Source organism: Lasiosphaeria miniovina (assembly GCF_030549165.1).
Source record: "Lasiosphaeria miniovina strain SMH2392-1A chromosome Unknown B0T26scaffold_4, whole genome shotgun sequence".
Classification (NCBI taxonomy): Eukaryota; Fungi; Ascomycota; class Sordariomycetes; order Sordariales; family Lasiosphaeriaceae; genus Lasiosphaeria; species Lasiosphaeria miniovina.
In genome coordinates, this window is record NW_026848223.1 from 3180771 (window position 1) to 3208735 (window position 27965).

Genomic DNA, 27965 nt, shown 5'->3' on the forward strand with positions numbered 1-27965 from the left:
CTTGGCCGAAAATTGGCGAGAATAATGTGATGATGGGGATGTCGATGGAGATTAAGAAGCTGCCGCGCAAGTCACGGACATTTTCCGTGTAGGGGCGGAGGTAAATCGGCCACGACGGTTGATGCAATTATAAATTCTCAGTACACTGCAAGGTGTTAGAAAGGTCATACTAAATAGGCCTCTACAACAGGGCCGGCACAGACTAACGCAATTTGACCGCATTTTGTTCAGGGGGTCAACAGAGTGCTCTGAATGCGCCTGACTGCTCTGTGCACTATTTGGCTTTTGAGACAAGGCCTGCCTTTGGCTCGCCGGTATGTTGTTATGAAAGTTAGAGCTTCAACCTTTTTCGGCGCCTTTTTAAGGAATATAGACGGGAATTCGAACCTATGATATATATCCTCAAAGGGCTAAGATGCTGCTATTCTAAACGTCAGTAGCTGCGACGTGGTGCTCAAGTAGCTCTACTACATCGGCTTTTTCTCTCTTTTGTTCTTCCTCGTCCCGTGGATCCCGCCAAGTCGTTTGTATTATGCGGTCGTCTGGGATGTACAACTGCGTTGCCTGGAGCGCCGTCCCCTAACGTTTGTTCTCTAGCTTGAGATTGATTTCGGCCCCGGCGGCTATTAAATATTTCACACATCTCTTCTATCCCCAGTATGCTGCCGCTGCCAACGCGCTACCGTAATGTCTATTCTGGAGCACTTGGGTTACGTCGGCACCGCTCCTAAGGAGCTTAACGGCCTCGATATTTCCATACGCTGCTGCCGCGGCCAACGGGCTACCGTCATCTCCAATCGAGTACTTGGTTAATGTTGGCACCGCTCTTGAGAAGGAGCTTAACGATCTCAATATCTCTATGCGCTGCTGCCGCGGCTAACGCGCTACCGTCATCTCCAGTCTGGAGTACTTGGTTTACGTCGGCACCGCTCTTAAGAAGGAGCTCAACGGCCTCGATATTTCCACGCGCTACTGCCGCGGCCAACGCGCTACCGTAATCTCCAGTCTGTAGTACTTGGTTTACGTCGGCACCGCTCTTGAGAAGGAGCTCAACGATCTCGGTATTTCCACGCGCTGCTGCCGCGGCCAACGCGCTACCGTAATCTCCAGTCTGGAGTACTTGGTTTACGTCGGCACCACTCTTGAGAAGGAGCTCAACGATCTCGGCATTTTCATCCGCTGCTGCCGCGGCCAACGGGCTACTAAAGATCCCTTTGTGCTCTAGGTTCGCGTCGGCACCCCTCTTAAGGAAGATCTTGACCATATCGACCTGTATTGCATCTACAGCTTCCATTAAAAAGCCGCTGTATTGCCTAGGTTGGATTGCTAGGCCGACATCAGCTGCTTGTTTCAATAGTGCTTCACAGACAGGCCGGAGATCTGTTCTGGCAGCAAGGCCCACTGGAGTGTGTTCTCCCAAATGCTGCGCTATTAGCGCGATGTCTCCACTTTCCCACCAGTCCGACAAAAGGGTATGGCTGGAGAAGAGGCACATGGCCCACAAAGGGGTCGCCTCGTTCGGGATTGCGTCAAGTCTAAGCATCCTAAGAAAAGATGTCATAGGACTCTCTGGATATGATTTTGTATTCTGGAGCCAATATCGGCATTGCGAACTACACTGGTTCATGGAGCCGAGGAAGGACCTCAACAGCTGAATCAATACGGAATCAGCTTCCGGTGAGACTTGAGTTTTGATATGGATAAGCCAGCGATGCCGGGCGTATATCTGAATATTGTGCTTTGGATGCTGCAACTTGCGCGGTTTGCTGTAGCTGTAGCTGCGGCTGTGGCTGTAACTGTAACTGTTGCTTCCGCTGTCGCTACCGGAACCGAGGAGCTGATAATCGCATGATTTGAGAAGCACTAGACAAACTTTGGTGGCATAGTAATCGGCCTGCAGACGGCTGAAGTGGTATTCTTCAAAGTACTCAGCGACGGACAGGTGTAGGAATTGCCAGAATTTTCTCTGGGGATCGAGAACAAGCAGATTATTGCACATGTCTAATAGGACGTCATCGTCGACTTCCTCAGACACGACCAAGCTCTTTCTGTCCGGGTCTAAAAGAATCGTAGAGAGAAGCTCGGAGCTCTCCAGCGGGTAAGCGGCGCATATGACCCACATGAAGGCACGATTTGCTAGGATTCTGTCGTGTTCGTTCCGAGCTGCAATCTTGGCGTATATTTCGTCGTATGCCTCCTTGAGGTCAGGAGGCAATTTTCCAAGCCGGTCCCGGATCCCTTCTTCGGTTTGGAGCCCGAGCAGCTGTTTGATTTGCAGGTTTGCCCACTGGAACCTATCCCGGTATTAGAAAGTCAGGGATACATTGGTTGCTTCCCAATTTCTCTCGAGACACTCACTTGCCGCTGCTCTGATTTAAAAGGGTCTTGAGAATATCTTCACGCAGGGCCGGCGACATCTTGTTCCAGCGTCGATGTCCGGCGATCTCTTTGTTGACGAACTTTTCGATGTCATCTTGATTGTCAGTTGCTTGGATTGTGATGTGAGGCCGGGAGAGGAAACGGTCCCGTATGTCGGCATCAGGCCGACTTGAAATAAAGACGCTGAGGGGATGTCGGGCATTGGCCATGAGGAAATCGATCGTGTCAACGAGCCGATAACGCGATTCAGGTTTGCATTCATCCAGTGCGTCTAAGACAATAGTAGTCTTTGGATACAGGTTGACCGACTCGAGCAGCTACTCTCTGCAGTTCTCGAAGCTGAGGTCCGAGCCCTCAAGCTTCAATTCGCGGTGCAGATCTCGGAGCTTTCTGCGTAAGTCCCCAGGCCGGCCCATCTCGTGCGATAGCTGGCGGACAAAGCTCCGGAGGACAGAAAGTGGCTAGCTGCGATCCTCTTCGTTCCGGTTGCAGTAGAAATAAGTAAACCCTTCTGCTGGTGAAGTTTCGGACTGGGTTTGAACATAATCGATGACCTTTGACGCAAGAAATGTCTTGCCGGCGCCAGCTACGGTAATTTATCTAGTCAGCATTATAACAGAAGATTCGGAGAGGGATTGAACAGCACTTACGAGAGCCTTGTAGCGCGAGGATCATGGAGCTACCATTCGACCATTCACCGAACTCTTCACGCTGCAACAGCCAGTCGCATGTGTCTTTGGCCCGAGCCTCCTTGACCGTGATATGGTTTAATCCGTACAGCATCTTGGAGATCCATTCGAGAATCTCGAATTGTTCACGAGCATCGATCCGTTCTACTATCTCTTCGACTCGACGTTTAGCGTATTTCTCCCGGACGATATGGCTTATCTAAAAAAGTGCGTCAATAACTCTGACCAAATTTCCGTTCTAGCCAAGTAATATCTTACGTATTTAGCAACTTCTTCGTCCACCCTCTCGACTTCTTTCTTCTTGGCCGAAACGTCTCGGTCACCAGCTGATACGGTTGCGTGAGCAGAGCGGCCTAAGTAAATTCGAGGTCAGCAGGTTGCGCTTGGAGGGATGACGCGGGAGGCCGTACTCCAACCGCTTTGCTAGAGGTGGTCATTCACTGCTATCATGTACAAGAACAAGGCCTTGTATACGTCCACAATGCGGTCTTTAAACTTGCTGTCGGTTACCTCGCCTCTATAGAGACTCTCGTACTCAGTGTATCTCGACCGTAGTTGAGCGATGGTATCAGAGCTTGTAAGAATGATGGAGTGGGCATCCTTGGCATTTTTCGCAATTTCAAGGCCAAAAGACACGACGGACCAAGCCAAGGCTCCGTACCCTGACAGGTCAAATTTCATGGCAGCATCGCCCAGTTTCTTGAAACTGACAGCGGCGTCGACGATCTTGTCGATATGCTGATGAGAGCGTCATCAGTAAGATTATTCAAAGGCGAAAGACTCTCAACTATAGAGAGCAAAACCTACCGGCTGCCAGGCATTTCTCTTTTCATCCTTCATGTTCCTTGCCTTTGAGATGACTGCATCGATGTCATCGGTGGAAGAGCTGATCGCTTGTTTTGGAAAGCCTTAGCTGGTCCTTTTCGTCCAGCTTGCCCTTGGCTTCTTCCCAGAGATCTCGCAGGGTGGTTGGTAGTGGGTACAGCGTGCTGGTTACAGGTAGACGCTGATGCGGCGAGGGATGTCTGACCTGGTGGCGCGGCCGGAGCGCCTCCGACATCACCGCGGCATGTCAAGCTACTGACTACGTCGGGTTCCTGATCGGGTGCAGCTACAGCTTCGACGCGGCACTGGCGCGCGCGCGGGGCTGGCGCCGCGGTACGTAATTTTGAGACGTGTTGCTGATATGTAGACTCGGCCATTTGGCACCCAGGGGCAAACACTGACCTCAATGTTCTCCAAGTTCGTATACGTTTATTCGTTTATATGTCTTATATATCCTCTTCTGGTCCTGGACTGGCAGGACGAGGCGGCACTGTCCTATCATCGCGCGTGTCGGCCCAGTCGGCCACCGCCTTCTTCGATTGCTCCTGCCTGCGCCTTTCTGCGGAAAATGTCAGCATCCATACCGAATCACGCTTTGGCGACTCTCGCTCAACTTTATGCTTAATTATGAAAGGGAATAACAACTTACTTCGCAGTTCCACCGTCGCCGTAGCATAGGCCTGGATCTCCTCTTTGCTCAAAACGCGCAATACAATGACCAAGTCGTCGCGGACCTCAAACCGCTCCTTCCCGATTGTCAACGCCTCTGGGTTGACAAATCTGCGGTTTATCTTGGTCTATCGGGCCTCCGCAGGAGCGTCTTTCTTTGTCTTATCATCCTTGTGAGGAGCAACGCCTGGTCGGGTTGGGTTGGGGTCCTCTGGAAATTTTGGCGTCGGCTTTTTGAGAATGCCTTTGATGGGCTTCTTTACTTCACCGTCGCGCTTGGGCGGCATGACGATTTCACGGTATGGATTTCGCCGCCCCAGGCTCCGGTCCCTGTTTTGGTCGCTCTCGATATTATCATCTCCGCCGCTAGAGAGAACATCAGAGTGGCCGTGGTAGTCCTGACGCTCAGGCTCAGAGAGACGTATACGGCTTCCGGTATCGTAAGTCTTGCGACCACGACGCCTCCAGTCATCAAACTCGGAGTAGGTGCTTGGCCGCTCCTCTGGGCGTGCTGGAGTCCCATCGGCGCTTTCGTTGTCCCAATCTCGGCGAGGGCCAGGGTGAGAGCTGCCAGGGCGCGGTCCCCGCGTTCCTCGTGGACGTGCAGAGTCTAAATCGTATCTTGCCAACTCCGATGGCCTTATGTACTCATAGTCATCGACATCGCCCTCGTTGGTGTTTTCGGAAACCCGTTGTGGCATGGCTGAGTTAGACCCCTTTGGTATTAAGCGAGGCGATGTTGGAGATCCTGTCTCTTCTATTGGCTGCTCGAAACAAGTTAATCTTGGTGGAGCCCTTCCACCAAAAAGCACAATTGAATGATGTGCTCCCATCCAGCCAAATTCTCTATGTGATTTATCTAGCCTGTCAGTTTGTCGGTACTTGGATCTTGGTTGCCAAAGAAACGTACGAGTGAAAGGATGTGGCCTGTCTACCAGGTATGCGCTGGCTTGTTGGCAGCATCACCGACTGGGCAGCCCTGTTCAAACAAGCCTACAAAAGCCTGAAGCCAGGAGGTGTCGCTTGGAGTGGTGCTCTGACTTTGGGCACAATAAGCCCACTTCCGGCCCGGCATGGAAGACGGGCCTGTATCAGGCACGGAAAACACTACAGATTACACACAATTGACGTGGTATGCGCGCGTTGGCTTACCCATTGTTGTATTTGACACTACACTCCCTTCCGTCAAACCCCTCCGGTCTCGAGTGGACTCAGATCTTGGGCCTGGCCGCATAATTGGACTCCATCAGAGCTGATGTCATTCGCAAAATATGGCGGCAGCTCCATTTTCATCATTGTCCTCAGCACCCTCTTATGATCTCTCGTACCTTCCCCAACATCTCGGACAAGCCCACCTTCCTGTTGGTCTTTTCCCCAGAGCGAACCGGACTGGCATTTAAGCCCAAGTGGTGCAGTGGTCATTGCCAATGATGAAACTAAAACGACTTGTTACGATCTAATACATCGTGCGAGTTCAATTCACGCATTAGACGCTTTAAAATAATATTTCAAGGGCCTCTCAGAGGCTTACCTGGCTACTATTAGTTCCCAGTCTGTTGGCCCCTGTAGAGAGGATCAGACAAGTGATGAAAAAAATTAGTTCTGAGGCACCAACATTTTTTTGTTAGCATTCCCTTGTGATCGAGTTTTTTTTTTGGGGGGGGGGGGGAGGGGAGGGGGTTGATACTCACACCTTGAGGTGAGAAAAAAAAAGATTAGAAAAGAGAAGAGAGAAAAGGAGCGGGGGAAGAGTGCTTGGTATTTATACTGTTGGCCCAATGCAAAAGCTTGTTGCTTGCCAAAGCTTGCTGCTTGCAAAAGTTTGTTGCTTGCCAACGCTTGCTGCTTGCAAAAGCTTGTTGCTTGCGAAAGCTTGCTGCTTGCAAAAGCTTGTTGCTTGCAACCACGGGTCAAATCTTTGGAGGGCTAGGTGCACAGCGTACTGGGACCCGAACGCGCCCACAAACCGGCTATACATCAAGCTAACAGACATCCGTGGCATCAAGGTGTACATCGGATAGGTGTTTCAGGGAAGGGTGCGCGCAACAAGCCGTTCGCAGAGCTGTACTACGACAGCAAGGGCGTCGTCCAGATGGGCGTGGCCGGGTGTCCGCTGGGCGAGTCGGCGGGATGCAGCCAGACCATGACCTAGCCATCGTGCCGCTAGGCACCCTGTTCTCGTACGACATCTGATTCGAGCAGGGGGGGCTGCAGGCGGGGGTCAACGGCGAGATGAAGACGCTGAAGCAGAACGTTAGGACGCCGCGGGCGTCGTTCAAGTTTAGTATTCCACGGCGGCAATGGGACAGATTAATGCCTGTGAAGTTGTGAATGTTCAGGTGCCCCAGTTCTGTACCCCTGCTCTCATACGAGGACTGTTTTTGGGCTCCGGTAAAAGTTGCACTTTTGGGGAAACTGTGGTGGGCCAGTTGGTCCAGCTTTTAGCCGAAGCTGAGCCGGGGCTGATCGGGCTGAGCAAAAGCGGCGAGGGGTCACGTGGTGAGCTTGGCCGGTTTGGGAAGGGGGTTGTCGGTTTTTGGGGTCATGAAACACCAGAGACAGCGCCTTGCCTTTACTGATCCGCTAGCCGCCTTCCTAAAGTGGAAACGAATCCGCCATCCATCTACCAGGCCTTCTTCTATCTACGAGGAACCCGATCTGAAATTCTAGTGGCGAACGAAAACGAGGTGAAAGTCGGGGGCAACGTCGCCCAGCACCCCCCCAGTCAGTCCCTTCTCACGTGGCGTCAAAGGTGTGAACAATCAGATTCGCCAAGCTGGCGTTGAAGGCGTGGTCAGCCGGCATGTGGTGTGCGCCGGGGAAGCGCACGGCGAGGCGCGAGGGAGCGTCGAAAAAGCCGACCAGGGCCTCGCTCTCAGCGCGGTAAAGGTCGTCGTCACCGATGACGTGGATAGTGTCGACGCCCGTGACGACGTGGGCCGCCGCGGCGCGCTTGATGTCCGCGGTAGGGGCGCTCTGGAAGTACGGCGCGGTGCCGCAGACGGCCACGACGAAGCCGACTCGTCGCTGCTGTGAGTTTGGTGGCGTGACGAGACTGCGTCCAGCATCGGCCGCGGCCGACTCCTCCTCGAGCCGCCGGAGCAGGTGCCACGCGGCCTTGGCACCCTGCGAAAAAGCGAGGATGCCCACGAACGGTCCCTCGCGCCGGAAGTCGCTCACCAGCTTGTCGAGGTCGCCTTCAGCCCAGCCGCCGGCCGCCTCTTCGGCGGCGGCGCTCGAGTCGTTGAGATATCCGTAGAAGGGGCCGGAGCCCTCGAAGAAGGGCAGCACGCCGGGGCCTGGCGAGGCCTCGGCGGGACCGTTGATGTAGACGAGCTCGAAGTGAGGCTCGAGGAGGGCTGCCAGCCGGCGCGACTGGATCTGGAATATCTCGGCGTTAGTGCCCCAGCCGTGCAGGCACAGGATTTTGGGCCGCATTGATTCGGCGTTTGAGTCTGTTGGGCATGTTAGGGCGGACCGCCTCGCCTGGCAAGAGGCAGCACAGGCACGGAGTGACCAACGAGAGGGCCTAAATCCCGAAAATATCTCGGTTGCAGTGCTAGTGGACCAGGCGACGATGACGGCTGGTCCGCTCTAAATACGGCGGGCAGGCACTTAATTGACGATTAAGGCGGTGGTGGTTGTATGGCCGGAGCGGCCGGATCGGTCTGCTTTTGCGTATGCGTGCGTAACTCGTAAACGGGAAAGTCCGATTGGATCGACCCGTCACTTTAAGCTTGACCAAGCAGAGGGTGCGGAACGATCGTGCATGCAAGTTTTTTGCTGCACCGTACAAGTTCCCCACTTGTGCCTGCAAGTTCTCCTGTGTTACCTACTTCGTCCAGACGAAACTCTAGTGGGGGCTGTCAACATGGGACTGAAGACAGTGACGTACAGCACTGGGACGCTCGGCCTCGACCGGCTTCGACGCTGCATGAAACGGGTATTTTTACTTTATTTCTCGTATAGGTTATCCCCAGTGCTATCTAGTGGGGGACATGAGCTGATACAGCAACGGCTTAGTTGCCTTTTCTGGTATGTGCCTCTCCTTGGTTGTGGGCAGGAGCACCATTCTCGGCGGCAGGCGGCTGTTATACAGGTACATAGCGGCCAGCACGATGGCCGCGCCTCCCGTGGACTGCGGGTGTTCGTCAGCACGTGCCAAGCAAAATGCACATGTGGGCTGAGCAAAACGGAAGAAAGAAACTCACAGGTCCAGTCATGGGCGTTCGGAACAGCAACGCCGTAGCCACGTAGCTGACGACGATGCTGAGGCTCGCGGCAAAGTTCTTAGCCACGTTGTCCGCATAGGCGATACACACGGCCACAACGAGCCCGCCGAACGCCTGCAAGGCAATGGTAACCCACACTATCGGGCCGTAGCCGGCAAAGAAGCCGTCCCGCGCGATTGCGGCGCCGTCCTGCCAGAGCACGCCAATGAATAGCGCGGGAAACAAGCTAAAAAAGGACAACTGCACGTTGCGCGTCCAGAGGGACACCGACGCAAGCGAATCCTTGACAAGCTTCTCAAAGTACACGCAGGTCAGTCCCGACGTGACGGAGGCAGCGACGACGGCCGTAAATCCCCTAAAGGCACTCGACGTGGGCGCGTTGAGTGTGGCGCCGCCCCGGATAAGCGACGAAAGCCGTTCCCGCCAGTCTTCGGAAGAAATCTGGCCGGAAATCTGCACCAATGCGACGCCGAGCGTGAGCAGGACGAGGGCGAGCCACTGCCGCAGGGAGATGGATCTCCCCAGCAGCAAGATGCTGAACAACACGGTGGTGAGGATCTTGAGCTGGTATGTGACCTGGAAGGTGACGGCATCCAGGTTGCTGATTGCGACGTAGACAAGCGAGTTCTGCAATGTGTAGAGGGCGGCAGGCACAACGAGCTTCCAGCAGTCCGGCGCGAAGATGGACTGCCAGAGCAACGCGGAGATGTCGCTTGCCGGGCTGGCGGGTGCGACTGGAGCAAATCGTAGGTTGCGAGGGACAGGCTTACGGCCAGCTTGATGATCTCGACGAGTAAAACAGCCGTCGAGGCCAGGTATCGGGGTTGGTGGTTTGTCGGACTGTTGCGCGAATGGTGCATTACCTGGGCGCAAGCAAAAGCGCAGAGTCAGCTTTCGTCATTGCAAGGCAGGCCGAAGGAGCGCCCGACAAGATCAGATGGGACGACTTGCCATTACAAGCGCAGAGTTTTGGAGCACCAGCTGGGCGACCGATGCACGTCAGTCTACGCCTTGAACGACGTCGTGGTTTGTTTCCTGAAGCTCACTAGTATCAGGGATGTACGCTGGACCGACAGCTGCCAGTACTGCTGGGGAGCTTGAGCCAAGCTCCCCGCAGCAGACCGACGCGGGTCGCCATGGCCTTTGGCGAAACCAAGCATCGCGGCCCTATGTCGACTGGCCGTCCGATATCCAAAGGTCGCGATCCAGAGCAGTGTGGCCGCGCCGGTGTAGGTTCGCCCACAGTCGTCGGAAGTGGAGGTGAAAGTTTCGTGGTTGTTCAAGCCAGTGGCTGGAGTGGGTGGGTTCTTGGACCCTGTCACCTAACATTCGGAAGTGGAGATTCCCGGAGCAGGTTCCAGGTTTCCGAGTGTCGTCGGTCGCTTGGACCGATCCGATTAGTGATTGTCTAGCGGCTTGGCTCTCAGGGTTTGCGGTGAATCGCTCCCTTCGCCGTTTTGTCTTAGTGCTCACCAAACCTCTGCCAAGTGTCTAGCAGCCCGGCCGGGTTTCCCCCAGCAACTTCCATGCTGAAGGAAGCTCCCAATCTTTTGCAGTGCTGGCAGCTGAGATTAGTGGGGTGGGCAAGGATAAACCTGAGCAAATCCGCGCCACGCTAGCCAGTGGTCCGTTTTCAGGCCGCCCGCGCAAATGCCATCTGATCCTCGATTCCATTGGCGACCTCGCCAGACGCCCCGTCGTTGGTGCTCATCAGGGCCTAGTGCTCTCAATATGTGGACCGCCGAAGTGCGGATGGGTGCACAGTGTGGCAAACACCTCACCCGCGAAACTTGAAAGACCCCTGTCCAACACCAAAATGCCCAAGGGATTTGATGACCAACACTCCCGCGCATTGAAGTTAGAACAGAAAGGGCTCGGCCTAGGCCCGTGAAATGTGAGGCCTTTCCGTCACGCGCGCGGGCCTCAATCTTCCCACTTGAGCCGCTTCCACTCTGACCATCCAACTCTGCCCAGTCCAGGCCTGACCCTCCGTTCATTTCAGACTGCGAGCGTATTCGGGTCTCGCATTTCAACCAGCGATGTCGCGCTTCTCCTAACACACACATGTGCTCAAGATGCTGCCAAACAAGCCCGCGCAGCTGCTAGGCAAAGTGCCGCAGCTGCTGAGCAAAGTGCCGCAGCTACTGAGCAAAGTGCCGCGGCGCGCCTGGCGCTGGCTCGTACGCATCGCCCTGCTGGCGCTGGTGATTCCACTGCTTCTTCAGTGGATCATCGCCTATTTGGTCGGCGACGATGCCCGCATCCTCCCGCCCCAACTTTTGGCCGCCAAGAACCTCCTGATCGTGACGGCACACCCAGACGACGAGTGCCTCTTCTTTTCGCCCAGCATATTGGGCGTGTTAGACCGCAACAAAGCCGTCACTGGTGGTCTTTTGGTCATGTCAACAGGTAAGGACGGGAGCTCGGGGTCCGTTATCACGGCATACCTCGCTATTGGGGCGCCACCGTAACGCCGGGGTTTTTATCGGCCTTCGGGCTATTGGGCCGCACTTTCGGCAAGCGCCAATCCCCCCTCTTCACTCTGCATTTGCATTCCATCTGCCGCTTCCCTCTCGGAGTGTTCGCTAACCCGAGCCCACAGGAAACAACTACGGCATTGGCGAGACACGGCGCCAGGAACTGTTGGGTTCTTGCAAGGCCCTGGGCATCCTTGAGAAACGATGCGTCGCTCTCGACGATGCCGCTCTGCAGGACAGCCCCACCGTCTGGTGGGACACGGCGCTGATCGAGTCTATAGTCGACAAGCACGTGAAGAAGTGGGAAATCGATGCGGTAAGCACAGAATTCGTCTTGGGTCGCTTTCCGCCGGCTGACCGAGCTGACTTGCACCTTAGATAATCACGTTCGACGAAGGTGGGGTCAGCGGGCACATCAACCACAGAGCTGTCAGCGCTGCCGTCAGGTAAGCTTTCCACGCCCCCCCCCTTAGCCCCTTCCCACGTCCCTTCCCTCCAATTGCCAATCGCCACATCCATGCCCTACGATGTGCCCAGCCAAAGATATCGCTGACGGTGCGGCGCGTGTCTCACTAGCAATTACGCCCTAAAAAATCCCAATGCGCCTGTTGCTTTCGCTCTGACGACCACGGCACTCCCTCGCAAATACACAATTCTAGGCGACCTGCCGCTGACAGCGCTTCCTTTTTTCTGGCGCATCCTCGCCGCACTCACCTTTCCCACCTCGACCGCCACAACCAACGGCGGTGAGCGCGCCCTGGTCGCAAACACCTGGCATCGCTACCTCCTCACCCGCGACGCTTTCGCTCAGCACTCAAGCCAATACACTTGGGACCGCCACCTCTACATGGTCGTGAGCCGCTATGTCTGGTTCAACGACCTCAAGAGACTGCCCACAAATGCCGACCAGCCACAGTAATAGCGGTGATTAGCGGTCATGCACGCTGCACGTGCGGGAAAGCGGCTCAGTCATCAACTTGTGGCGTATCGTATGCACCATGTATCCGCTAGCAATTAGACCAGCATTCTGTAAACAACAGCATAATACAACATCACAATCACAATTGAAGTTGAATCTTTATCCATTAATCGCTGGTGCGATACCATCTGATTATCACGCGATGTCGCGACCCTCTGGACCGACCCCGTGCTTGGTTTGTTCGGTGCCTGTCGGTCCAGCAGCGCCTAGACGGGCAGCGGGTTTGGCCGGCGGAAATGTCGGTGGGGTGCTTGGCGCAGGTGCGATTATCATTTGCCCGTTGGTCTCGACTCAAATCAGAGCCAGACCCGCCCCGCTTTTGCTTGTTGCCTGTCTTGCTAGCCTTATGCGTGCTCTGTCCGGCCGTTCTAGAGCGCCCCCGCTGTAAGACTCGAAAATCGATGGCGGCGGCCCCTCTCCACACCCCCCCAAGATTATAATGCAGACCGTGGCAATCTTACACAGTACGAATTAGAAGCGGCTTTCACGGCGCTGCACTCTCAGTTAATTACGGGCAGCTTCACTTCCACTGGGGTGCCACCGCTTGGTTATCCCCATTTGTTCACCAGGAAAAAAAGCTTATGCCCTGCATCCCCGTCTTGGCGTCCCGCCTGTTGGAACTGCTCTGGATGCCTTCTTCTTCTCCCGATTCCCGTTCTTCGTTTCGTCCGGTCACATTCCTCTTCTCCCCCCCCATGATATCATAACCCAGAATTAAAGTATGGGGGTAATACATCGTCCAGCGCGTGTGCACCGCGCACACCCCGTGCTCTTCACGTGTGGAACCGCCCTCCTCTTCCTCGCCCTCTTCTGTGCACGCCATGTCCTCTACGACTCCTGGACGCTAGCCGCCCTCCCCTTCAAGTGGTTCACCTACTCGGACCGCTTCCTCCTCTCCGCCGAGGCCGACGGCTTCGATCTCACCTTTGCCAACTACAGCAAGCACCAGGTCAGCGCTGCGCCCTTTGAGGATCGCGTCCCGCCCGTCCTGCACCACATCTCGCTCGGCACTGGCGCCGCCGCCCACTCGCGATGGATGACCGTGCGCCAAGACTGCCTCGACATACACCCGGGCTGGGAGGCGTTTCTGTGGACGGATGAAACGGCAAACACCTTCGTCCGCGACCACTATCCCGAGCTCAAGGACATGTGGGAGTCGTACCCGTACCCCATCCAGAAAATCGACGCGCTGCGCTACATGGTACTATACCACTATGGAGGTTGGTTTCCGCGCGATGCACGAGGCGGCGATTAGGCGGCCAACAAACTTCGCCATGTGCTAACATGATGTCATTCATTTCCAGGAGTCGTTTTAGATATGGACCTGCAGTGCAAGCGCGCCCTCGGGCCGCTACGTCGATTCGAGTTCGTTGCCCCCGAGGCCCACCCCGCCGGCTTCTCGATCGGGTTCATGATGGCGAGTAAGCGCAACGAGTTTGTCGGCAACCTGGTGGCCAACCTGCGGCGGTACAACAGGCGCTGGATATTCCTGCCGTATCCCACTGTCATGTTCAGCACGGGGTGCCACTACGCATCGTAAGGCTCATCCCTTTGCCCCTTCCATCCGGAGATCTGTCTCGTTGTGGGAGTCTAGAGGCCGAGACGAAGGACAAGAATCGGTCTGAGAAGAGATGACATGAGAGCTAACACCCGCGCGCCTCCAGCACCATCCACGCCTTCCAGCGCGACCGATCGACGCTGAAGATCCTCGCCGGCACCAAAGACAACTTCCGGATGCACAGCCTGAACGGGCCCGTGTCGACCCCGATATTCAACCACCTCGGCAGCTCGTCGTGGCACTCATACGACGCCGCCCTGATCGTCACGCTGGGCAGGTCGTGGCGGCTGCCCGTGATACTGGTCGGCGGGGTGGCCGTCGCCTTCTTCGTCGTCAGGCGGACAAAGAGGAGGAACATGCTGCTCAAAGGATAGCAGCCGCAAGCATGCCAAGCTGTCCTACACACAACTCATACGCTACGACAACGACCGCAATTATATATGGAGAAGGGGGCCTGACTGCCCCCGTTTTTGACACGGCCAGCTACGAACAAAGCAATTTCTTGTTCTTTGACATTTTTTCTGCAAATGTCTCGGCTACACCACCCCACCACCCACTCACCTTTTCTCACTGTATCTAATGTAACAATAATTGGGAGACGAGCGAACTTCTCTTGGCGGCGGTATCAGTCTTGGGGAGGCAGGGAGGGGACAACGACATTCATCAGCGTACTGAATAGAAAAGCAAAGCATGGCGAAACTGGTTTTTGTTTGGTGGTTTTTTGAGGGAGTTAATTCATGTTGGGGGTTGGAGTTTTTGTTGATGTCTTTTTCTTGAAGACAAGATTAATTGCGCTGGACGTGTAGAGAGACAGAGACGCAACGGTTAGGGTGGAGGATATCTGTTGGCAATGCCGAATTTTGTGTTTGTGGTCCTGGGTGTTTGCACCGCCGTCACACCAAATCCTTTGTCTAGCTAGCTTTTTTGCCTTTTTGCCCTTGGGTAGGCACTTTTGCCCCGGCCTCGGCCTCGCAGGTTGGCGGCTGGCTGGCCGGCTGGCTGGCTGGCTGGCTGGCTGGCTGTACCAATACAGTAATTTGAACAAAACCGGACTGTTCCCGCCCTTGCGTCTTACGTCTGCTTGTGGTGGTAAATTACTACCCTGTCTCTTCCCTACCCTACCTTATCCCCTTATGCGATTGATAGCGCCGAGGCTAACGTGGCCGTCCAGTGAGTGCTGCTGCTGCTGCTGTTCTGCGTCAGGTCTCTCCGCTCCGTGCGGCGTCACGGGCCCGGGTTTTGGCCGAGTCACATTTATTATATTGCACTGTGCTACAGTGCCAGAACAATGCCTGATCCGACCCCAGTCAGAAGGTTGACGACGCTTTGCCGCTGTGTTGTGTCTCAAAGTGCCGCTTATTATGTCTTCTTTTGGCACGAAAACACTACGTTGGCGCTCATGCTTGCGTCATCCGCGGGATCCTGAATCCGTTGCTTAAATAGGTACCTATTTGGATGGCTATGTCATTAGCTAGGTATCTTGGCTAGGTGCTTTATATTGCATTTTGTCTGCTCAAGGAGGGGCTTTCACAGTTTAATGTATCGCAGAAGTACATTTTGCTTATGCCTACTAATTACTACGCACTTCCTAAGAACATGGTTAAGCATTTGCAGCCGTGCAGCAAAGAGCCAAACAAGCAATTCAACGGCACCGATAGACTTATATCGGCCGACCTATAAGCCTTACCGCGCCATGCGAGATCAAAGTTTTCAGCACATAATTAAACCGTACCAAAATGTACCCGTTGAAAGCTTGAGCATAGGTAGGGGAGTGTCGGTTAATTATTTGTTTCTCCGGTCAGCCCTTGCCGTCGCTCTGTGCCCGAGTTTCTTCATCTCACGAGTCGTCTCATTTTCACGGGGTTTGTCTCCAAAACTCAGCATTCCAGCTTTGACTGGTGCCAATACTTAGCACTTGCTGGTCTTGCATTTCCGAGGTGCCAATACTTGGCACCTGCTGGTCTTGCATTTCCGAGGTGCCAATACTTGGCACCTGCTGGTCTTGTATTTCCGAGGATTTATCAATGCTGAATCGCGCCACCAGTATCATTCTGAGTCCAAATGATACTTGGATTGGTTGGTTCATCATATCGCAGAGTCAATGTCAAAGGCGATAATTTGCAAGTTTTGGTGACATGTGATTATTCCGGTGCTGTGATACATTAATACTACAACTCAGCCCATGAAATAATAGACTGACTTTCTTCCTCCGCTTGGTATCCCGTGTGCCTTCCTCCGACACTTCAGTCCATGGAATAGTCTTCCTCTTCTCTGCTTCATGAATGTCCCATCTTGCTAGCTTCCGTGTAGAAATCAGTCCGTAAAATGGACCGGCTTTCTCCGTTTCGTATCCCGTATGTCTTCCTTCTCTTAGGTCTCATCCCTCGGGCAAGACCGTGATCTAGCGGGATCGGGGGTTGATGGGAATAGGGAACATGCGGAACCGGGCGGCAGAGTCAGGCCCTGCCAGTAACGATGCAGAGGACCTGACGTCGTATTCAGGGCTGCGTCGCTTCTCGTTCCGAAATTGTAATAGCTTTCGCAATGAGTGGGCTGCGGGTTATTCACTTGGTGAGGCGCTTGGCTGGTGGGTACTGATGGATGATGATGGAATCCGCACGCGGACGCTCGAGGAAGAGGTTGCCAGGGGAACGGTGGAACAGTTGTTTCTACGGTATTCTGACAGCCTTGGGGGTGAAGGTTGGCATCAGAGGGAAAATTATGGGACGGGATGGATCCATTATTCTGTGCGCGAATGCCACCATGTCCTTGGTTGGTAGGCGGACTACATTACAATTTCAGTAGGTGGGTAATCATACACTACCGCTCGGAGACATGATTGGGCGAGCCTACTATGCTTCGTTCCGTCCCTGAGCCTCCGATGCTGGACGCTGCTCCTGGGTCTGGTTTTTCTTCAGAGGCTGAACAGCGAGCTGCGATGCGGTGGATGATTCGTCAATGTTTTGGAAGACCGACGAAGGCGAGCCAACAACAAAGTCCTCGGGTCGCATGGCGTCGAGCTGGGCGTCCATCTCTTCCTTCGTCACTGAGGTGATGAACTTGAGGTTGGGTATGTTCGGAAGCGCCGTGACTGCCATATCGAATTATCGCTTGCTGCTCCGAAATGCGGCTTGAATTGCTGCTCGAATTGCTGCTCTGAATTGCTGATCCGAATTGCTACTCCGAGAATGCTGATCTGAGAAGGCAGAGCGACTTCCCAAATTTGGTATGAAAAGTATAGGGGACGTGCTCTTATAGGTGAATTTTTGCGAGAGGTGCGGGTGTTACTATAATGGACGAGAACAAGCATACTGAGCAGGTGGGAAAAGATGACCGGTCCCTTATTCGTCTGAAATATAAAATCTATTTCGCAATAGGGCTTTTCTCCACAGTGTCAATTACATGCTACGCCCACTCAATTATGACTGTGTTTTAACTGCAATCATGCTGTTTCTTAGCAGCACGGTTACAGTTCCGGGGCACATTTTTCAAGAGGTTGAGTGGGCCTGTTTTGGCAATTGAATTGTTAGCAAATGCACAAAAGGACGAGTGGTGTGCTACTTGAGTGGCTCAGAATTTTAGATGAATGGTTGCATTGGGGCCTTTCTCCGACTTTTGCGACTCATATATCGCTCCTAGATAACTGAAACAAACTTTCCATTGTGGTTAAGGTGGTCGGTAAAGAATACAATACCGTCAAGCAGGGGAGTACACACGCCATCTACAAAGAAAAACCACATTGTTTCCTACAAGCTCATCTTTATCTCAAACTATTGTCTGGGCCCTATATCTTCCAATATCACCCTCTCATGTACATCTCAACCATAGTTCCCAAAACAAACATCGTACTTCACCTCTGGTTTCCATGTTCACACGCCGATTGCCACCACCCTGATAGCTGTGCTGTACACCGATCACATACTTGCTTCAGTCTTCATCCATCTCCACCGCCTCTGAAGTATGAGTCGGCAGTGAGGCCGTTTGTGGGCAAGTTTGCGTGACCAAGAAAGTACCCCAGCCCGTGTAGCACTGGTAACACGGAGTTTGGGTAGGGCAGACGGTGACGGTTGTGGGCTGGATATCAACTCTAGGGCAGCCGCATGGGATGGTGACGGCCGCTGAGGGGATACGTCAGTTTCTTTTTTCTTGACCATAGCTGGCTGTTCTTGTCAGTCATCACGGTTTAATAAGAAGCGCACCGTCAATGACGCAAAATTCGTTCCCACAGGTTAGGGGACACCCGCTGCTGGAGTAGAAGGTCTGCGTCGGCTTGTATGTGCAAGATGCAGCGAGGCTGGTGGTAGTCAGGGGTGGCGGATGCCTTGTCCTCGAAGTAGTAGACGTCGGGCTGGCGGGCAGCGGATAGCAGCTGGGTCCATCGTCGTCCCTTTTCGCCAAGGCCCGACTCGCGTGTAAGCCGCTGTCGTGCACTGCCAAGTCAGTAAAATGGGCTGCTGCCGGCGAAGAACTTTGCGCTTCCGCACCTGGCAAGAATTAAAACGGCGGCGAGACGCATGGTTTTTTTCGGCGAGAACCTAGATAAATTTTGCTTTGGTTGTTAACGATGTGCGCACGTCAAGGGTGACGGGGAAAGGTAGGTAACGAGGGGGAGCTGGGAGAAAATTAAGGTTAGGCCTACTCAGGCCCAGAATGACGGCCCGAGACATCCACCACGATGCTGCTGATCGACCCTACCTGCCCACCTGCTGCTAATAATAGCCCGCAAACAGTTCCACACGTGCAACTTGTAGTGGAGGCAATAAAGAGCGGCGCTCGTCGAGAAAGCTTCGCACTGGAGGTAGAAGGTTCAAGGGGCGGGCAGCATTTGAGCCTGTGTCAGCGGCGGCTCCATCGGGAACAACACCGTCCGCAACACTGTCTTGGGCTCTTGGCGGCGAGGTGGATGCAACATGCAAATGTGCCAAGCACGGAAGGGTCCTCCCGTTTTGCGGGGTGCCTAGAAGTGACAGTTCCACAAAGGATTTTGGCTTTCGCATCTTGCTTGGCTTTGGCGATCCCATCTCCACGGACTTAATGCACGCCGGTTCTGCTCGTTCTCATGGCATACGTCATCCTCGACCCAAGCCTCGGAACCGCCGGAAACAGCTGATGTAACACCTCGTGGCAGTGCGGCGCCATGGCTGAGAAGAGACAAAGGCAAGTGAAACTCTCTCGTCGATCTGGCAGGTGCAGGATACGGTAAACAAACACGGCTGGTGGTCGTGCTGTCCAGAGAAGTTCAGACGGACCTGCGTGGCCTGGCGCTGGGAAGCGCCAAGGTATACGACACAACACGCAAGGTATTGCCCATCGTCGGGACACACAGCACAAACGATTCTCCGTCTCTGGGACGCCCAGCACAAGACATTGCCCATCACAAGACATTACCCATCACGAGACGCCCGGCACAAGCGCCGACTCCCGAGATATGTCCTACATCGCAGAGTACTGGCCCAAGGCGGCCATCCAAGAGGCAGCAAAAATGGAGAAATCGCATACGAAACATCACGAGTCGAGGAAGTTGTCTGAGAAGACTCGGAAGGAGAAGCTCGAGACCCCACACGTGGGAGTTTGCGGGCCCTACGATTGCAGATTCCAATACATTGACGCCGATCTTCAACAAGGCTTCAAGTCTTCGTACGGTAAAGTCAAGTCGTGGGCTTTGACAGTCGAGGAAGATTTGAAGGAGAACAGCATTGACGATGCCGTATTTCAGCGGCTGCAGCAGCGCTTGAGCCCCACAAAGCAGCAGGACTTGATGGGGTTACTCGCCTCGAACCCTGTTCAGCAAGAGATGTGGGTGACTCAGCTGAGGAACGATGACAGGCATCTCTACGAAGTTGTCTTTCGCGTCATCTGGAGACTTCTTCACGATCAGGTATTCCCCAAAAAGGACCCAATCGGCACTCGGCTTCCTGGCAGCTCTGTCGAGCAAGGTGAGTGAAGAGGTGGGTTCCCGAGCTCCTCCTCAATGATTATCACAAATTGTTGGCTAACGTCTTGGGTCTGGATGATCCAATCCCCGCGCTATAGGCGAGAAAGGTTCAATCTTTGCCACCGTGCAGAAGCTCCTTGGCGAGCAAGACAAGGGAAGCAAGGCGAGGAACCAGGATATCGAGCAGGTCTGTACGAAAATGGTCAACACTTGGCCAATCAACCTCGGCGGGGTTTTCAAATTGAAATCTCAAACAGCACACAGAAAACCTCCCAAGGGTATCATCGAATATGCCGCCAAACTGCACCAAAGTATCTGCTCTGCAGAACTCGCGTCCGAGAAGTACGGTGCCGTTCGGCATCGCTTCTTGGAGCGAGTATCTTTCAACGAGTGGCATCAGAAGCACCACTGTGTCCCCATAACGCCCGCCATTGTTAGAGAGGTTTTGGCCACGAGACAGGAATTTCTAGTCATCAAAGAGACGGTCTCGGGCTACAAGTTTGGTGAAGCAAAGTCCAAAACGGCCGAGCCCCTGCCAGCTCAAGCTCCAGTCTTGTCGCAGTCGAACAAAGAGGTCTGACGGTGAAGATGGTTGCAACAGGTCCAGTGACAAGACGCGAAGGATACGACAGGAATTCGCATGAGATTGGCAAATCTTCCTTTTCTTTCTCTTTTCCTTTGTCTTTGTCTTTACGGGGGTGGATGGGCACACATGATTTGCGTCTTAACTTGGAGATCTCGAGTGCCATAATGGAGGTATTAATATTCACTGCTGGCTTTGCTTAACACTGCCTTTCTTTTACATTAATATTTACAGTACAGAGACTACCTGACTCGTGACTCGTGACTTGTGATGGAAAAAATGGAACCCGCTTTCTACCAGCGGATCGCCTCGTGGAATCGGCTTCAGGGAAGTCGTCAGCCTCTCCGATGTTATTGTCCGCGTCATCCAAAGAGGTGCCCCACGATGCAACAGTACCCGAGAGTAAGCCAATCCAGAGAACAAAACAAGACACACATACCGCGTGTCCTGATCAATGAAGATCAATGAAGCTCAACATCTGGCGCCTGCTTCGTGTACGGCTGGCCCCTCGACCAGACGCTGCGCCCGCGCGCCGGCGCGAGACGTGGGAGATTTCGAAGCGGAAGAAGAGCCAGGTAGCGAAGCCGAGGAGGCCCGAGACGGCGGCCCAGACGTAGATGGGGGGGCCCGTCGTTGGCGTTGATCTCGCGCACGTTTATGCTGAAAATGGACGTGGCAAAGGTCAGCGGCACGAACAGCGTGACTAGGCGCGTGAGCTTGGTCACGCCGCGCGCCTCGGCCATGGCCTTCTTGGACTCCTGGATCGTGGCGTGGTGCGCCACGATGCCCATGCCCTGCACGCAGTCGTACGCCAGCGCCTCTGCGTACTCCAGCGCGCCACGGTAGTCGTCCAGCGTAGTACTAGCGGTCGTGGAGGCCCTTCACCCCCCCCCCCCCCCCCCCCCCCCCCGGGCAGCTGCCGCCATGGCCTCAAGCCACGGCCACGGTGGCCTTTCGCTTCCAGCCCCTGAGAGCCTCGCCCAGTATGTGGAAGGCGGTTGGCAGATACGTCACCTCAAATGAGTTGGTGCGGATGGCCTTCTTCTGCCAGGGCCCTGTAGTCCGCTGGCCCATTAACCTTCGTTGGTGGCCCACGAGTCACATGCTGCCGTTCTGACTCCAGGAACCAATATAACGCTGGAGCTTGCAAGACGGCTACTAATTATTGATACTCTACAAAGGCAGAGAGGATCTTGTGGCTTCCTTACCAGACTTTCAGAGTCGACTCTTTAACCACGCACAGCTGTCTGAGGCTGGCGGGCGTATCTGTCCTGGAGCCCTGTCTTGGTACCATCGGATTTCTGGCCCCTTGTGGTTATCCCACCACCACATTCACCTGTTCCTGTTGGCCTCGGAGGGGTCGTGGATCCCGTAGTGGTGACTATAGCAAGGCACAAGTTGTGCAACGCGACAAAACGTGGACGAGGGCGGCAACATGCAGAAAACCCCTCAATCCTTTCCGGGTTGACAACATTCGCTACCGCCCATTAGCAAATAAATCCTAACACACTTTTCAACCCCCTATCCGCAACCCAAAAAAAAAAACGTCGAGCCCGACCCGGCAGTTGCATCCATGATCCGAGAGTAACGAATTGTCTTCGTCGGCACCACCCTGGAGCCTTATCCGACGGTGACACGACAGTACCATCTACAGCAAAAGTCCCGTTTCATAAGGCTACGGGGCCTGTTTCCGACAACGCTTCGTGTGCTGGCTGGTGGGCATGTGTAGCATGGTGTTCCGTCCTTTGCTGTTGCTCCAACGAATTAGTAGGTATCCATATTAGCTGCTTGGGCGAGCGGCGGGAGCTCGAGGGGGGGGATATTGCCGTTCTGCTTTGATGAGAGAGAAGAGACCGGAATAAAAGCCGCGCGGTCCGTGGCTCTCCTCGCATTTCCCACCGTCCCAGCCCAGTCTCTCCTTCGACTCAAGATGCTGTTTCCTCCATAGGCAACACGCCCATAATAACTGCAGATATTACTAGGTATGCATGTACACAAACAGACATTTCCCGCAGGAATGCCTCGTCAGGCGCTAACAAGGTCCTTTTCAGTAGCCTGCCTGCCTGTCTGCTTGCCTAAACAACAAAGCGAACACGTAACATGGAGTCCGCTGTCACTGCCACTGTCACTGCCACCGCCACAGCTGCCAAGGCCCAGCCGTGGAAAGCCTACTGGCTCGCCATGACCAAGGAGTAGCGTGACAAGGCCGCAGCGGCCCCCTGTAGCCCTCGATACTGCTTCGAAATAGGCTAGGTTGTCGCTATAAACAGAATAGTCAAGGGCCGCTCTCTTGATGTTGTCACCCAGGAGCCTGATCGGGCTACTTGACCACAGCCCAATGCAGCACGTGCGGATCAAGACATCTTTCTGTGTTGGATTGTTTGTCGGATTGTTTGTCGGATTGTATTGGCGATGTGGATGGTCCATGTCGGTGCAATTAATTTGCATGCAATGGTTGAAGGGGCTTTCTGAAGATAATCACACGTGAATCCAACCCCAGTTGCGGCATTATTGCGATTGATGTGGCGGGAAGCTCGTTGGGTTTGGAGCAAAATATGGCTTGAAGAATAGCGGGGAAGTCAGTCTGTCGGGCCTCAGACTCGTGCTTGGTTGGCATTTGCAGAAAGAGACTCTATTTAGTTAGTAACCTGCACCTTAGCTGATTGAGTTTGGCCATTGTTCGTCTGTCAATACGCGTCAAGTTGACTCGATGAGGACTATTTCCCGTCTGGAAAACTATGCAAGTTGGTTCTCTACCACAGTAAAAGTGAAAGCCCAAGATACCCAGCCCTAGGCCGTTCCTCGGCATAATTTGTAACTAGACTACTGTCAGATGGAAAGGGGTAGAAAGAACTAGATTGGATTTTGTCAGCATGCTTACATATTATCGCCACCTGTTATCGCCACCCACTGTACAATATTATGGGCACCCTGGATCAGCCAGAGAAGACAGAATTGAAACAAGATCTTAAACCCAATCATCTTTACCATTAGAAGTGCAATACTTCTGACAATTACCTAGGGGCCTAGGTTGATACGTACAACCGTGTAGTATTAGCATCTCACGCCATTCGCAACCTCACCGCCTCGCAAGGCTGTTATGGAGAGTGTTCTGCTATATCAGCAGGCTGTAGGCCATGGAGGCCACGCTCGTGACCGATGCCAAACGCCAGCCCAGCGGCGAGGAGCCCCCCCCGGCGGCCGTACATGTCTGTCCATCGTCCAGCTAACGGCTGTGTCGCCGCGGTAGCAACGAGGCATGCGGTGCTAAGCTAGGAGAGGTTGTTGAAGGACGAAAAGGACGTCGAGATGACTGCGGTTGTAAGAGAAGGCAGGTACGCCGGATCAAGGTGGTCACAATGCAGGTAAGAAGGTGGGCGAGCAACGAGTAGTATTGGTGTGAGACTTCAACCTGGCCCTCGCAAGGGAAGGTGGGCGAGGGCCACTGTTTATATACGTGCTCAGGGGCTCAGGCCCGGGGCGCCATGGCGTGGCGTAGTGGCTTGTGCCAACTGGCAGTGTTCCGGCTAGTTGGTAACAGGTGGTGAGCGCGCACCCTGTGCGCGCGGCTGGTGTTTGGGTTGTCCTTTCCTTACAGCGGTGAGGGTTGCGACAATAGTTGAGTCTGTCTGAGCGGGCGGGCGGCTGGGGTACAGCGTAGAGCGTTAATTAGCAGCCGTCTGTCTGCGTCTGGAACGCGGGAGAGAGAATCTTACCGAGAGTTGTCAATACGGCAATGGTCTAGTGCCCATCCAGTTCCTGCGAGACTGCTGCCCACTGGGGTTGGAGCTATTTTTATCATTGTTATTGTATCGTAAGAGTGGAGTCTGCTCAGTGTTTTCGGCCTGACAGTTTGTGCGCAGCCTTCGAGAAAAAGATTTCCGAGCTCCGATGTGACGAGTTGGAGTTGGGTGACCAGGGCATTAGACACGTATGAAGTACCCCTAAGGAGCTCCCCGTAGGATAAAACCCAGAAGTGGTGGCTTGCCCAAATCCTAGTACCCTGCGTATTTTCCAGCGTATGACACGTCTTGAATATATTTATATAATTAAAAATAAGTACCTACGTATAACGTCTTAAATCTATGGATATTATTTGAAAATATTGATATGACGTTATAACAGGTCCTCAGACGGGTTTTTTGGGCGTTCTGATTGGCTGGGGGTGGTAGGGCGTGAGATGGGGCCAAAAGATACATCTAAAAAAACACCCTTCAGCAGAAGGGTCTGAGCAACAAAATGTAGTACTAATGGCTGTGCGCTGGCGGCCTCGGTCAAAGCTTCTTCAAGTATTAATTAGGTGTGTATGTTGTCCAACACGGAACTACAGCCACAGCCTCGATAACAAACTTCAACTAGAGCCCCACCATAGTAACCACTGATTCAGCGGCATATAGGTTCTCTTTAAAACCGAAATAAAAACCCAAAACCCTAGATTAGGGAGTTTAATAGACATGTCTATGGCGCGAAGCTGTCTCGAGTACGTAGCGCACCTTCTCAGACCCAGGGGGGCTATCGTAAAAAACCCATGTACCTTGCATCGATGCTCCCTTCGCCACGATGCCGATGTGTTCTTCGGCTTCGAGCGGGTGAGATACGCCGCGATCGGCTCGGTCCCGGTAAGATGAGGCTTGCTTCCCGCTCTGTGCCGTGCCGCCGGCCATCACCGCCGCCACATGCCCTTACCTCGTCACCCTGGTTCCCGCAGAGCGTGGAGTCCCCGTCACACCGTCGTGGCTTGGTGCGCGCCTTGCCAGCATGGAGAAGTGCGACGACGCCAACCCGAAGCCGCAGACCAAGAAGCCATACGAAATCCTGTATCTCCTCGACTACCTACCCGTACCCAACCCGTAGCAGATGCAGCTGACGATGCCTTTATCGCCGACGCCAGCCGCAGCCTCCCGGCCGCCGTGACCAAGCTGTCCATCCGCTCGGCCTAGAAAGCCAGCCACCCGGCGGGGACGCCCGAAGACGTCGACGCGTACCTGCAAAACCTCGTCGCCGAGACCTTCTACTACGACTTCTACCATTCGAGCGACGCGTTCCGCAAGAGCTATGTCGACTCGCACGGCCGGCAGCTACCGTACGTGATCCCGTTTGTGCAGCGGCGGTGGGCCAAGGGTGCCGCCGTCACGCCGTCGCAGAACCAAGAGGCGCGCAGGAAGCTTGGCGTGTACAGCACGTGGCTGCACGAGACCTTGATTGCGGCGAGGGAGGCCGAGGCGTTGGTTGTGCTGCCCGTCGCCAACGCGGCGCCCAAGAACCAGTCTGCCCTAGACGAGCTCTTCTGCCGCCCATCCTGGGCGCCCTCGACATCGTGGTTCCCGTCGGGGACGTCCCGTACAACTCTAGAATCACGGGCAGGGTCGGGTATCTCCCGGTCGTGGTCGACGTTATGGCGGCACCGGGGAAGGACTCCGGGCTGCTTGACGGGGCGGAGCAGATCATGGCGAAGTCGGAGCGGCCAACCGTAGTAGCGACGGGGTCGTGAATGTTTCCTGATCTGTAATCAAGGCAACATATCTGCTACCTGGTATTTTACCTGACCGTGGTCTAAACGGTAGCCGTACCAACAGGTAATCGGTTTAAAACGATGTGGTATTACCGGATGATCAATAAAAAAGGCTTTAAGAGTGGGTTGATTATACACCTTGAACGTTCCACTGCCCATTGAAATCAATAACGAGATGATGGTCTTCGGGACGTGACATATTCCAAGCCATTAAAGTCGTTCGTGGTCGCCACATCTGGGTTAGGATAGTACCACGCCGCGATGGCGATGATGATGTAGACGATCTGCGGCAGCATCAGTAAAAATCGCATAATCAGATATTTGGTGCATATTATGATACATACCACCAGGAGGGCCCCCTCAAGCCAATTGGACTCTCCATCCCTCAAGAAATTTCCTACAACCAAGATGGACAGCACGAGCAGGCCAATCATGAATATCTCAAAATTTAGGTCCATGGGCTTGCCAATGGCCCAGCCGACAATGACCACTAGAGGCCCATTGAACAGAGCGGTTTGGATGGACGGGCCGAGACAGTGATAAAGCGCGACATTAATCACGCCGTCTGTAGATGATTAGTCTCTGATCGGTAACACAAGCTCCAAATGGAAAGGAGGATAGACTCACCCCAAGCCTCGTCAATGGCCGTCAAATGCTCTGCGGCCTTTTCGACAAGCGGAAGTAGTATCAAGCCCAGGAACTGATCCGGGACACCAAAGGCCACAACATGCTCAATCTCGTCAACTAAAAAGATGAGCAGCAGCGTGACGAAAACCAGCGAGATGAACAGAGCGACAAAGGTCTCCGTCATGGTGAACTTCTCCTTGGCCAGATCCGCCTCGCGGTCCGCGTCGCCGTGCTCGTCCTGCTCGATGACCTCGTCGAAGATGCTGTGCTGGCTACTGGCACAATACCAGATATACAGGAAGAAGGCGACCATGAGCACGATAGACGACGCCTGGCTGATCTTGAGGATGTCGGCCCGCAGCTTCGCCTCGGTGAGCTTGTCGTGCAGAGCATGCAGCGTGTTCGACGAGAAGACCAGCACCGTCTCTGGCTTCAGGGCCGAGTAGAAGGCGCTGGGGATGAGGAGGCCGAAGGCGGCGACGAGCAGCAGGCCGCTGCTCGTCTCGGAGACGATGGCGTGGAACTTTTGCGTCGTCTGCCGGAGGCCTCCAAAGAAGAAGCACAGCCCGAGACACAGGAGCAGGTTCGTAAGTATCGAGCCCAGGATCGCCGCCTGGATGATGGGGATCAGGTTGCCCTCGTCGCCGTTGCCCTCGTCCTCGCCCTCGGGCTCGTGCTTCACGATCAAGACGATGAACAGGATGATTTCGACAATGGAGCCAAACGTCGTCTCGATCAGGATGCCCGCCACCTTGGGCATCTTGCGCGCGAACTCCCGCCCTGCGAAACCGAGCAGGTTCGCCGCGGGCACCATGGCGATGTAGCTGAGGGCGAAGATCCAGAGGTGCGCCGTCGGCGCGACGAAGTGCAGCACCAGAGCCGCCGGCACAAAGGGCCAGAGCACGTTGACCAGCATCGACACGGTACACGACGACTTCCAGAGCACGCGGAGGAAATGGCGGAGATGGAAGCCGCTGCGGCCGCTCTCGCCCTCGTGGGCAACCCCATTGCTCAGCAGTGGGAGGCGGCCGACTGCTGTGGGGAGGAGCGACGTCGATTCGTGGGCGCCATGGCTGGGACTGACGTTGTTGGTCGCTGGTCCGTGGACGCCATTGGAGTGGCCGCCCTGATGTCCCGACATTGCAATTGCTACCAATCCAAAGCCCGAGGTCGAATGCAGACTTTACAGACGCGCTTCAGATTCCAAGGTCGAAGTCAAATTGGTGGAGCCCTGGAAATGAGCGAGGCATCGCGCGGTGAGGGGAAGCAGCCAAACGCCGAGCACCTGCCCAGGTTCAGCTCTGCGACTCTGGCTTAGTCATCCTGGGCAACCTGGGGCTGAGAATCTCACACAGCAAGAGCAACCCAAGAGACACGAGAAACACGTTCTGAATTGACTTTGGAAATGGAAGGCGTCATGGTGTCGGGGTGGGGAGTTCTTCCAAAAACGATGACTACCTCGAACACCACCCTGGAGAGTGAGGAGAAATGGAAAATATT

General features: G+C 54.4%; 11 protein-coding genes across 11 annotated transcripts; 4 read left to right on the plus strand and 7 right to left on the minus strand.

The window, feature by feature from the left end:
• Positions 1-787: 787 nt before the first annotated feature.
• B0T26DRAFT_802746 (uncharacterized protein) lies at positions 788-3913 on the minus strand (the record flags this gene model as incomplete). The annotated part of the gene is made up of 8 exons (XM_060447062.1): positions 3876-3913; positions 3579-3806; positions 3479-3491; positions 3327-3394; positions 3030-3267; positions 2359-2650; positions 1618-2294; positions 788-1281 (listed from the first exon to the last, which is right to left on the minus strand). The coding sequence occupies exons 1-8, from the start codon at positions 3906-3908 to the stop codon at positions 788-790; spliced, it is 2043 nt and encodes a 680-aa protein (XP_060296472.1). The 5' UTR covers positions 3909-3913.
• A 715-nt stretch (positions 3914-4628) lies between these two features.
• Positions 4629-5749, minus strand: B0T26DRAFT_302066 (uncharacterized protein). Its single transcript, XM_060434260.1, has 2 exons — positions 5473-5749; positions 4629-5421 (listed from the first exon to the last, which is right to left on the minus strand). The coding sequence occupies exon 2, from the start codon at positions 5393-5395 to the stop codon at positions 4691-4693; it is 705 nt and encodes a 234-aa protein (XP_060296473.1). The 5' UTR covers positions 5396-5421; positions 5473-5749; the 3' UTR covers positions 4629-4690.
• A 1549-nt stretch (positions 5750-7298) lies between these two features.
• Positions 7299-8000, minus strand: B0T26DRAFT_751713 (serine hydrolase FSH; the record flags this gene model as incomplete). The annotated part of the gene is made up of 1 exon (XM_060445421.1): positions 7299-8000. One exon carries the CDS (start codon positions 7998-8000, stop codon positions 7299-7301), a length of 702 nt encoding a protein of 233 aa, XP_060296474.1.
• A 544-nt stretch (positions 8001-8544) lies between these two features.
• Positions 8545-9954, minus strand: B0T26DRAFT_751714 (nucleotide-sugar transporter-domain-containing protein; the record flags this gene model as incomplete). The annotated part of the gene is made up of 5 exons (XM_060445422.1): positions 8545-8700; positions 8774-9481; positions 9565-9657; positions 9752-9775; positions 9841-9954. The coding sequence occupies 5 exons, from the start codon at positions 9952-9954 to the stop codon at positions 8545-8547; spliced, it is 1095 nt and encodes a 364-aa protein (XP_060296475.1).
• A 915-nt stretch (positions 9955-10869) lies between these two features.
• B0T26DRAFT_675960 (putative deacetylase LmbE-like domain-containing protein) lies at positions 10870-12190 on the plus strand (the record flags this gene model as incomplete). The annotated part of the gene is made up of 4 exons (XM_060439907.1): positions 10870-11203; positions 11397-11587; positions 11650-11717; positions 11848-12190. The coding sequence occupies 4 exons, from the start codon at positions 10870-10872 to the stop codon at positions 12188-12190; spliced, it is 936 nt and encodes a 311-aa protein (XP_060296476.1).
• A 535-nt stretch (positions 12191-12725) lies between these two features.
• B0T26DRAFT_776468 (glycosyltransferase family 32 protein) lies at positions 12726-14182 on the plus strand (the record flags this gene model as incomplete). The annotated part of the gene is made up of 3 exons (XM_060446618.1): positions 12726-13470; positions 13555-13786; positions 13915-14182. The coding sequence occupies exons 1-3, from the start codon at positions 12972-12974 to the stop codon at positions 14180-14182; spliced, it is 999 nt and encodes a 332-aa protein (XP_060296477.1). The 5' UTR covers positions 12726-12971.
• A 3537-nt stretch (positions 14183-17719) lies between these two features.
• B0T26DRAFT_302153 (uncharacterized protein) lies at positions 17720-18420 on the minus strand. The gene is made up of 3 exons (XM_060434261.1): positions 18293-18420; positions 18008-18228; positions 17720-17926 (listed from the first exon to the last, which is right to left on the minus strand). The coding sequence occupies exons 1-3, from the start codon at positions 18322-18324 to the stop codon at positions 17736-17738; spliced, it is 444 nt and encodes a 147-aa protein (XP_060296478.1). The 5' UTR covers positions 18325-18420; the 3' UTR covers positions 17720-17735.
• Positions 18421-19236: 816 nt separating this feature from the next.
• Positions 19237-20323, plus strand: B0T26DRAFT_675962 (uncharacterized protein; the record flags this gene model as incomplete). The annotated part of the gene is made up of 3 exons (XM_060439908.1): positions 19237-19744; positions 19842-19930; positions 20021-20323. The coding sequence occupies 3 exons, from the start codon at positions 19237-19239 to the stop codon at positions 20321-20323; spliced, it is 900 nt and encodes a 299-aa protein (XP_060296479.1).
• A 464-nt stretch (positions 20324-20787) lies between these two features.
• On the minus strand, positions 20788-21400 carry B0T26DRAFT_751719 (uncharacterized protein; the record flags this gene model as incomplete). Its single annotated transcript, XM_060445423.1, has 2 exons — positions 20788-21187; positions 21336-21400. The coding sequence occupies 2 exons, from the start codon at positions 21398-21400 to the stop codon at positions 20788-20790; spliced, it is 465 nt and encodes a 154-aa protein (XP_060296480.1).
• A 3684-nt stretch (positions 21401-25084) lies between these two features.
• On the plus strand, positions 25085-25817 carry B0T26DRAFT_751720 (uncharacterized protein; the record flags this gene model as incomplete). Its single annotated transcript, XM_060445424.1, has 3 exons — positions 25085-25165; positions 25267-25550; positions 25604-25817. 3 exons carry the CDS (start codon positions 25085-25087, stop codon positions 25815-25817), a joined length of 579 nt encoding a protein of 192 aa, XP_060296481.1.
• Positions 25818-26002: 185 nt separating this feature from the next.
• B0T26DRAFT_675965 (calcium/proton exchanger) lies at positions 26003-27606 on the minus strand (the record flags this gene model as incomplete). Its single annotated transcript, XM_060439909.1, has 3 exons — positions 26003-26122; positions 26183-26403; positions 26466-27606. The coding sequence occupies 3 exons, from the start codon at positions 27604-27606 to the stop codon at positions 26003-26005; spliced, it is 1482 nt and encodes a 493-aa protein (XP_060296482.1).
• Positions 27607-27965: the final 359 nt, after the last annotated feature.